General features: G+C 44.0%; 1 protein-coding gene across 1 annotated transcript in view; it reads left to right on the plus strand.

Moving 5' to 3' along the window:
- Positions 1 to 3,232: 3,232 nt before the first annotated feature.
- mppe1 (metallophosphoesterase 1) overlaps positions 3,233 to 10,000 on the plus strand; it is a 10,059-nt gene continuing 3,291 nt past the window's right edge. The window contains exons 1-5 of the mRNA XM_030770040.1: positions 3,233 to 3,465; positions 4,274 to 4,382; positions 7,938 to 8,041; positions 8,859 to 8,939; positions 9,215 to 9,323. Of these exons, the coding sequence (XP_030625900.1) occupies positions 3,233 to 3,465; positions 4,274 to 4,382; positions 7,938 to 8,041; positions 8,859 to 8,939; positions 9,215 to 9,323 (636 nt within the window). The remainder of the gene's footprint in view (positions 3,466 to 4,273; positions 4,383 to 7,937; positions 8,042 to 8,858; positions 8,940 to 9,214; positions 9,324 to 10,000) is intronic.

A 10,000-nucleotide genomic window follows, 5' to 3' on the forward strand; every position in this document is an offset into this window, starting at 1 on the left:
TAACAGAAATGTGAGTGAAATTTGAACTCTCGTCGATCAGCTCATAGACATGAAGAAGAGACTGAGTATGATTGAGTGCAGATGGACAGAACAGGTGAAAGAGAAGGAGAGAGGGAGGAAACAGAGAAAAGATGAAGAGGAGTCATCATCACAGACAGAACCTCCTGTGGAGAGGGAGCAGGTGAGTGATTAAATACTGACTCTCCAAACACTAATACTACCAATACTGACTTTACTAATACTAACTTTACCAATACTGACTTTACCAATACTGAATTCACCAATACTGACTTTACCAATAATAACTTTACCAATACTAACTTATACTAATACTGACTTTACCAATACTGACTTCACCAATACTAACTTTACCAATATTGATTTTACCAATACTGACTTATACTAAGACTGACTTTACCAATACTGACTTTACCAATACTAACTTTACTAGTACCGACTTTACCAATACTAACTTTGCCAATACTGACTTCACCAGTACTAATTTAGTACTACTACCAGTACTAACTTTACCAATATTAACTTTACAAACCCTAGTACTACTGAGTGTGGTAATTAGCTGATTTGTGATTGGTTTTGTGTGATTACAGGGGTGTGGTGATATTCTCAGTTCAAAGCCACGGGAGACTGAGAAAGAGGCAGATCGCCTGAGGCAGCAGTTCCACACTCTGACCAGGAGAGGGCAGCAGCAGACGGAGGAAATCAAACGACTCAATAAGGTAAGGGAGCAAACACAGTGTCAGGTCAAGACGGAGGTAAACCAGCCAACTGATTCATCATATCTGGAGATCAGATTTATAAAAGACCCTATGCACAGAAATAAAGTTCTCTCAAACCATCCACACAAACATCAAAGACTAATAGACTAGGTTTTTTGGTCACAGTTTGATTGACATCAAAGTCATCTGTTTAATGCAGCTCTCCCTATGGTTCTCCTCCAGGCCCTGAAGGAGGCGCAGGAGAGTCACCGGACGGAGGAGACAGAGACCCTGCAGATCTGGAGGCATCAGGTAAACAGCGGAATATGCACCTGATCAAAAACACCGTCTGCGTGATCGGTCACGACTAAGTCAAACTCTTAGATGTGGTGTGAGAGAGCGGCTGGTCGCGGGGCGGGAATGATGGGAGTTTAGTCCCCTTACTCGTGGGCGGGTCTTTTCTCCTGTGTGTGAGTTGTGATTGGCTGTTTGTGTGTCTTTCTCTGTCTGTCAGGCCCAGGTGTATAAGGAGGACTTCTTAAAGGAGAGGAGAGACAGGGAAAAGTTAAAGGGGAAATATACAGACCTGGAAAGGAGTTTCAGGAAAGTCTGTGGTGAACTGCACACGCTCAGAAAACAGGTACGTTTTCATCACATTACTACACTGTGAACACAGCCGTATCTGTCAATCATGCATTTAGACACAGTGTGTGTGTGTGTGTGTGCGCGCGTGTGCGTGCATGTGAAAAGAGAGAAAGATTAAAGAAAGTATGATGTGGATGAAAATGCAGAGAGAATAGACTTTGTCTGAGCATGTATACACACAATCACAACAATAATATAGATGTGCTGTAAAATGATGAAAGGATGTGAAAGGATGATTAATCTGATATGTTCTGATCTGACTGTTTAAATCTGGGATTATTTTAGGTGACCTGGGCCAGTCCACCACCCTGTACCTGTCCACAGCAGACTCCTCGACCTGCTAAAGCTGGCCTAAACCTTCCCCGTCAAAAATCTCCTCGCAACTGAACTATTTATCTAACTTAAAAAAGTGCCACCCTGTAGCAATATGCAGTGCACCAGCAATATACATAACTACATAAACAGACTACAGAAGTAAAAGTATGAGATAATGTCTTCCTGCTTGTGTTGTTGTTGGACTGTGACGGAATTGTTCAATTTAACTGCATCACAACGTGCTCTGTTGGTCTCTCGGTCAGAAATCCAAATTAAAAACATGAAAAGAACAGCTCCCCCGCGTGGCCAGATGCGGGAACTACCAGATAGATTACTATGACCGATCCAGCATCGGACTAAACGTGCTGACATTTGGGGACATTTTCAGAGTACTGATGAGTACTCTCGGTTTCTTTTCTTTTCTTTTTTTTTTTACCTTATTCTTTCGAAAGACTAAGACGTTGCTGCCTTTCTTCATATATAACAGGTAACACAGAGAATCCTCTTCAGTCCAGACATTAGCTTACTTATAAGAGCTAGGACACTGCAAGACTACAGAGCAAACTTGGTTCCTTCATCCCGTAGTCTGTTCTCTATAATAAAACGTAAAGTGTCAATAAATTAATAAATAAATAAATAAATCCGAAAGGATATGCTAAGCGTGATTCGCACTTCATCTAAAATGTTGTATTAGCAGCCGTATAAAAACGAATTGTTTATTTGTTACGCGACTTTCTTCATAAGAAGTACTTGCTTTAGGAAAATGATCGTAAGAAGAATATATCGAATGCAGTTTCTTTTCTTTTCTTTTCAAGTAGTTTTAACCTCAGTAACGACCAGAGAGCGTCGCTATTTCCCGTTTCACAACAGTGAGACAAGGGTTGTGGTGTTACTCATCCGCTTCTAACCGCGGTCATGCACACACAGACTGTGGCAACAATGACATCTTTGTGCTGTCACGAGAGAACGCTTGTGTTCTCCCCATTGTGCGGACCAGGGAGGAAAATAGGCAACGAGTGACATGAGATTATGACGAAGTCGTAGAACCGGTTTTCTGCTCTTTGACGTCAAACTCTTAAAAGGAAACTGTTCAAGATAACACGGACGGGTACGTGCTCAACATCGGTGGAGCATCAGCTGTACTGATGCAGTTGGGGGACCCAAATAACCTGCTGTTAACCGGCATCACTGTTGTGCTCGCGGGCGCTTGCGTTCAATGCGAGATTTGCAGTGACCTTCGTGGAAATAGCATCGGATCCACTCATGCATAAGGATTAATTTTTAATCTGAAAACGTTGTCCAGTTTCAGCAAAGAGGGGCGTCCCTTTTGGCTTTTAGCGAGCACGCTAACTGGCTAAACAGTTACACGTGAGTCAAAATTTTGTCGCATGGCGTTGTTTGGACCCGTGCACTTTGTAATAGGACGGATGGACATTTTGAAAAATAAATTCGGATAATATTTGGATACATCTACTTCATTTATGCGACTGATTCACTTAGCTGCGGTGGGGGGTTTTTTTTAGTAGATTTTAAATCGTCTCACTCATTAACCTGTCATGTTTGGGCTAAGTGGTCGAGGTAGACTGAGTATAATTGTCCTCCTGATCTTGACGGTTACCTGCGTGTTCATATTCTGTGAATATGTGATATATTACCCTGCGATTTTGCGATGCTCGTGGCCAGAAATGACCGCGAGCAAGGACCCAGCTGCCCCGCTCCGCGCGTTGTTTTTATCGGACACCCATCTCTTGGGAGCTGTCAGAGGGCACTGGTTTGACAAGTTGAGGAGGTAAGAGGTTGCGGTGTCACGTTGACACAGCCGCGTTTGCTCGTTACCGCAGATTTTAAAACGTTGCCTAGAGTGAAGACCAAACTGGTTCGTCGACACTTTTCAGTTTAAACTGTAAACTGGATGTGTTTGTGTATATATATATATATATATGTGTGTGTGTGTGTATATTGTAATAGGTCAACAAGAAACTCAACTCAAATGAATGCTCTGTACACCTTTCTCTCCGTTAGAGGATAGGGCGCTTATTTGAGGATGGAACCATACAGTACTAATCCCTTTAAGAGACTGAATCAATATGGCTCAAAAGCTGATGATATTATTTGACATCCCTAAGGGTTTCCGATGTGATGGCTGTACAGTGTCCAGTCGGATCAAACCTAGTTGAGTTGATGCCACAGGTTAATAAACAGTTGACTAAATGAACCCAGTCCTCACGAAGCCATTCTCTGCCAGTGTCTCAGTTCATAAGCAGTGGATTGTAAGAGAAGTGGTATACCAACTCAGCACCTAACGTGCAGTCAGGGAAGACTATGAAACAGGGCTGTCAGGGCGTGAACACATTCATAGAGCGGACGATCTCACGATCACTGTAAAAATAACGACACAGATGGTTTCAATCAAGTTTGCGAAACACCAGCCCTTCTGGTACGGGTTGCATTCAGACTGAGAGTTTTTTTTTCTTCTTTCTTCAGGAATTCAGGAGACCACCCATTTAAAATGGGATATAATTATATATAAACAAAGATTTCCCAAACGTTGAGAATTTCTTCTCTTTCTCCTCTCCTCCACCTCCTCCTCCGTCCAGAGAATGGCAGATGGAGCGCTCCTTTCAGACGGCCCTGCGGCTGCTGAGACCAGAGATTGTCTTCATTCTCGGAGATGTGTTTGATGAGGGGAAGTGGAGCTCAACTCAGGTAAGCGTGCAGGGCTTAGATAAGCAGGCACACACACACACACACACACACACACACACACACACACACACACATAGGCTTAGTAAAAAAATAAGAGAGAAATGGCGATGTCATAGCTGAAGAAATGGACAGTGATAGACAATGACGTCATAATTGAAGCATTCAATGGGAACACGTGTCATAATTGTTATATTAGATGGAGGATGCAGATGGTGAAATTGGACAGTGGAGAATGATGATATTATAGCTGAATCTTTGAAAGCTTATGAGTGAGCAGAATGTTCATTGTTGGTCAGAAGACGTCCAGTGGTTCCTTTGTACAGAGTCTTGTAGGCTATCTCATCTTGTTATGTTTCCAGAAGTCATAAAGGAACAGGCTTGCAAACCATATGTAAATTTACAGACACTCTGCAAAAATTTGACTGCGCGTGAACATATTCTGTAACAGCATCTTACCCAGAAATAAATCATTTCTTTGTGATGAATAAGTACAGTTAGAATATCACTACTATTTTATGCCTGTCAGTGAACACACACACACGCGTAACTGGCCTTTTCTATTCACATGCTTTGCCTACTGTAAGGGAAATTTGTCTCAGCAAACTTCAGATGTGATGAACCATGTACCTGTATTCCAATAGCATGAGCACGGGAGAGTGCGCTCCAGTCAGTTGTGAGCACAGTCTCTCCAAACAGAGAGCAGCACAGAGTATTTCTACAGTGTGACAAACAGCTTTAGAGGAGGCGTGATGTAGGAGTGGAACTAGTCTGTCGAGCTGTTGAACTCTGTTGACACACTCGAGTTCTCAAAGTTTCGGTTTCACTTGTCTAATCTAAAATACTTTCACTTAAGGATACAGCCAGTTCAGTCACAGATGCTCTTGATTATATACAGGTTACAGCAGATCTGAAGGTTACAACAGATGAATAATACTTCTTCTTTTGGGCTTGCAGGCACTTTCCTGCACGCGCTCGACCGCCACATTCTCGCATAACTTCCTCTTTGTTCTTTTTCACTGTTGAACCTAAGTAATGACACTTAGTATTGCAGCTTAAGACTTGGTTAGGCAGAATATACGTCCAGGCAGTGTTAAAATGCTTAAATATTTTCCACACTGCCAGTCAAAAAAGTCAGTCGCTACAGATGTAAATGCATGGGGTGTGTGAAAGTGCTCAGAAAAAAGTGTGTGGTTTGTGTTCAGTCCTTTGGGTGAGGGCTTACAGTGCTTTCACTGAACACTAGTGCGTTGACTGTGAAGGAGATATGACTTCATTGCATTATCGCTGTAAGTGATCAGCCTGCATTAACGGAGCAGAGCTGGAATTTGACACTCCAACTTAGTGCAAGAGCTCATTCTCTCTCTCTCTCTCTCTCTTTCTCTTTCTCTCTCTCTCTCTCCCTCTCTCTGTGTCTCTCCCTCTCTCTGTGTGTCTCTCCCTCTCTCTGTGTCTCTCCCTCTCTCTGTGTCTCTCCCTCTCTCTCTGTGTGTCTCTCCCTCTCTCTGTGTCTCTCCCTCTCTCTCTGTGTCTCTCCCTCTCTCTCTGTGTCTCTCCCTCTCTCTCGCTCTCTCTCTCTCTCTCTGTGTCTCTCCCTCTCTCTCTGTGTCTCTCCCTCTCTCTCTGTGTCTCTCACTCTCTCTCTCCCTCTCTCTCTGTGTCTCTCCCTCTCTCTGTGTCTCTCACTCTCTCTCTCCCTCTCTCTCTGTGTCTCTCCCTCTCTCTCCCTCTCTCTCTCTCTCTCTGTGTCTCTCCCTCTCTCTCGCTCTCTCTCTCTCGCCTCTTTTCAGCCCTAACTGCAGGGCAGATGATAAGTCTTTCCAAATTAACCTGTTCTAAACAGAGAGGGTGGATGTTCTAAATTTGATGGAGGAGCAGTGACATGTCGTGGGAGTAGTGGTTTTCTGTGGAGGTTTCAGGACAGGACGTGATCACAGTGCTAGCGTTTTGTTTTCTGTTCTGCGTGGCCTGTCTCCTTATATAACAATCTGCTCTAAATGTCCCTGAGACAGGCTCACCTTTGGGTATTAACTCAAGGTCATCTCACCCCTGCACCGTGGGGAATTACTCTTTCATTTTCATAAAAGACCGTGTTTTTATGTGTGACATTTGATCCAGTAGGTCCCTGTATTCTATTCTAATTCTAATTCTAATCTATTCCAATGTCCAACCCCGCCCCCCCCCCCCCCCCCCCCCCCACCTTCCTTATCTCAGCTTATGGTTTACTGAAATGTTAAGTGACATTAGGTACACAGTCCATCTACTTTTTACAGACTAGCTGTGTCTCCCTGAGGTATGTTTCAGTCAGCATCAGGTATGCAGCAGCCGCCCCGTGAAATCCCTGTGTGGGCTCTGTTTCACTTTTTGTCCCTTACATGTCAGTACATTTGTGACAGTTATTTTTAAAAGGAAAGAAGAATGTGTATTTCAGTAGAGGGTGTGAGGTGATGAGAGAGATTGTTAACAGGTGCAGTAGCAGGAAGACTGTCTTTATTTTCTGATTATTTTACAGTGATACAGTGGACTGGACGGTACATGATACAGTGATACGGTGATACAGTTGACTGAATGGTACATGATACAGTGATACAGTTGACTGGACGGTACATGGTACAGTGATACAGTTGACTGGATGGTACATGGTACAGTGATACAGTTGACTGAATGGTTCATGATACAGTGATACAGTTGACTGGACGGTACATGGTACAGTGATACAGTTGACTCAATGGTTCATGATACAGTGATACAGTGGCAGTGTGGGTGACTGGTAGGGGTGTAACAGTACACAAAAATCGCAGTTCGGTTTTGTGTCGTACCCCGGTTTTGAAGTCACAGTTCGGTACAGTTCCGGTACAATGAAAAAGGAAACGCAAAACATTGAGTTTCTTTTCATTTACTATGAATGTACTTGTAAACTTATAAATTTGTACCAACTTGTAAACAGTGGCAAACTGGCCATAATTTCCAGTTTACACTCCACTCTTGTTTTTCCTTGTATCAGTGATGATTTGGATGATGCCGTCTCAAATGAGTAATTATGTTTGATAGTGCTGCCAGCAACATACCCGATTTCAGTTGAACAATGCCGGCATCCTGCCTTCGTCTTATCCACTTGTCTTTGCCCATTACTACTGTAGTTCCCCCGGAAAACCGAAAAGCTCCCAAACGGGAGACATGAAGAATACGGGAGGGTCCTCAAGCTCTAGCTTTGCGGTCGCCGTGCTTACGAGGCTGCATCGTTGATCGTGTGCTAAGTCACGGCTCCATTATGGAATTGGAGAGGAAACTGAGTTTTTAATTTTAGTTCCGCATACAGAAACGTAGAGGAGTGGACACGCCGCGTCTTGTCAAGTATCACTTTATTCGCTGACGTTTCAGTCGACTGACCATCTTCCATCATCCGGGAACCGTGACACGAGACCATGGACCTTTGTATCGCGGTCTCGGTCTCGGTTTCAGAGCCGATACACCTCCGGTGACTGGTGAAGGGAATCAGAAAGCTGGTTTTAATAAAATCGCTGGTTTTAATAAAATCGTTGCTGGTGTTCTTGTCAGGCATGGGACGACGACGTCCGGCGTTTTAGGAGGATCTTCCGTCACCATAGCGACACGGAGCTGGTGGTCCTCGTCGGGAATCACGACGTTGGCTTCCATCACGAGTAAGGTCAAGGGTCAACCCCCCCAAAAAAAAAATTTAAAAAAAATAAGGCGATTTGGGTGGCCAAAAGGGAAAATATCAGTTCTTAAATGAAACACAGAGATAAAATGAACTCCATTCTTAAATGCTTTGTCTTTTTTTCCAAGTTCCACACTGAATATGAGTCTCCTTTTGTTATGAACAGTTGTTTAATTTTGTTTGCTTAATGCAACAGAACAATGCAATCATAGGATTAGAATTAATACACTTAACCACATCCTGACCTCTCTGACCCTGATGGGGGGACCCAAAAAACAGGAAAAGAAAAGACAAGCACAGAGTACATGAATATGAGTTTCAAAATAGATTTCAATTCGACTCACTGCTGATTGGCTGACTGCAAACAAGAGAATAACTTAACCTCGTTTCATTGGCTAAGTATGGCAGAGTCTCTGCTGCTGAACTGACCTGTTTCTGGTTTAAGTGGAGACTTATGGTTCCTCCCATCAGCCTATCACTCTGCCCCTTTATGGGAAGACCAGGGGGTGTGTTTTGACAAGAGAATGTGGATCTCCTGGTTTTTGTTCAGTCAGCCTGAGTAAAGCTCTGTGTGTGTGTGTGTGTGTGTGTGTGTGTGTGTGTGTGTGTGTGTGTGTGTGTGTGTGTGTGTAGGCAAGAGAGAGAGGCAGAGAGCATGGAGCAGGGTACCTGAAGTGGTGTGTGTGTGTGTGTGTGTGTTTGTATGTGCATTGTGTTTTGTATAAGAGTGCGTACTCTAGTTGTATGTCCATTGTGATTTGGGCAGTTTGTCTTTAGTAAAATGTTTTGTGTCTGTACAGGATGACCCAACACAAGTTGGAACGCTTTGAGAACGTTTTCAACATCAGCTCGGCGAGGATACTTACCACACGAGGAGTGAAGTAAGACGCGCTTCCTTCCTGAGTGTGTTTTTCAGTCTGTCTCTCAGGGAAAGTTGTGAGGTTTGATTTTTACAGAAAGGAAGTTGAGGAAGTTGAAGCTTAATCGGTATGCTCCCTTTCTCTCTCTTTCTGTGTGTGTGTGTGTGTGTGTGCATGTGTGTGTGTGTGTATGTATCTGCGTATGTGTGTGTGTGTGTGTGTGTGTGTGTGTGTGTGTGCGTGTGTGTGTGTGTGTATGTATCTGCGTATGTGTGTGTGTGTGTGTGTGTGTACAGTTTCCTGCTGGTGAACAGCGTGGCTATGCATGGTGACCACTGCCCTATCTGTCGGTCTGTGGAGAATGAGCTGCATAGACTGTCAGAGGCTCTCAACTGCTCTCTTCAGGTAACCTTCATCATCATGATCATTACCATCACCATCATCATCGTCAGCATCATCAGTTCACTTACGTACCACATCACAGCCTGCGCGGCCTTCATCACGATATTCATCCTCATCATCACAGCCTTCGGTGCCAGTCACAGCCCTCCACCTGCATCTTTCATCATACTGATAGTTTATCAGCCTTAATCATCACCTTCTTAAGAATTTATTATTGGCCTTTATCTGGTTACATGTTGGACTGTGTGTCCACACAAACAAATGCACTCACTTATAACTTTCCACCCATGCGTGCACACACACACACTTACTCATGCATGACTGTACACACACACACACACACACTCACACACACACACACACACACACACACTAACTCAATTGTAGCTTTGCACAAACCCACACGTGGTTGTTGCTGTTGTTAGAAATGCGGTGCGGTGTGATGAGAGTGTATTTTGTTTTTGTGATGTTGTGTGCAGTCAGCTCTTCTCTGTCTGTGTTCTGTCCGTCTCCACGGAGTCATTTTGGGCCAGCTGGTACACTTGGTCCGAGTGTCCCTGTGACCCTTACTCTCACTTGCCCTCTGACCTCGCCGCTGCGTGTGTGTCTGTGTGTGTGTCTGTGTGTGTGGGAGAGGGAGAGTGTGTGTGCACGTGTGCATGTGGTTGTTTTGCGGCGCC

This window comes from Chanos chanos, chromosome 3, assembly GCF_902362185.1.
Source record: "Chanos chanos chromosome 3, fChaCha1.1, whole genome shotgun sequence".
Lineage (NCBI taxonomy): Eukaryota > Metazoa > Chordata > Actinopteri > Gonorynchiformes > Chanidae > Chanos > Chanos chanos.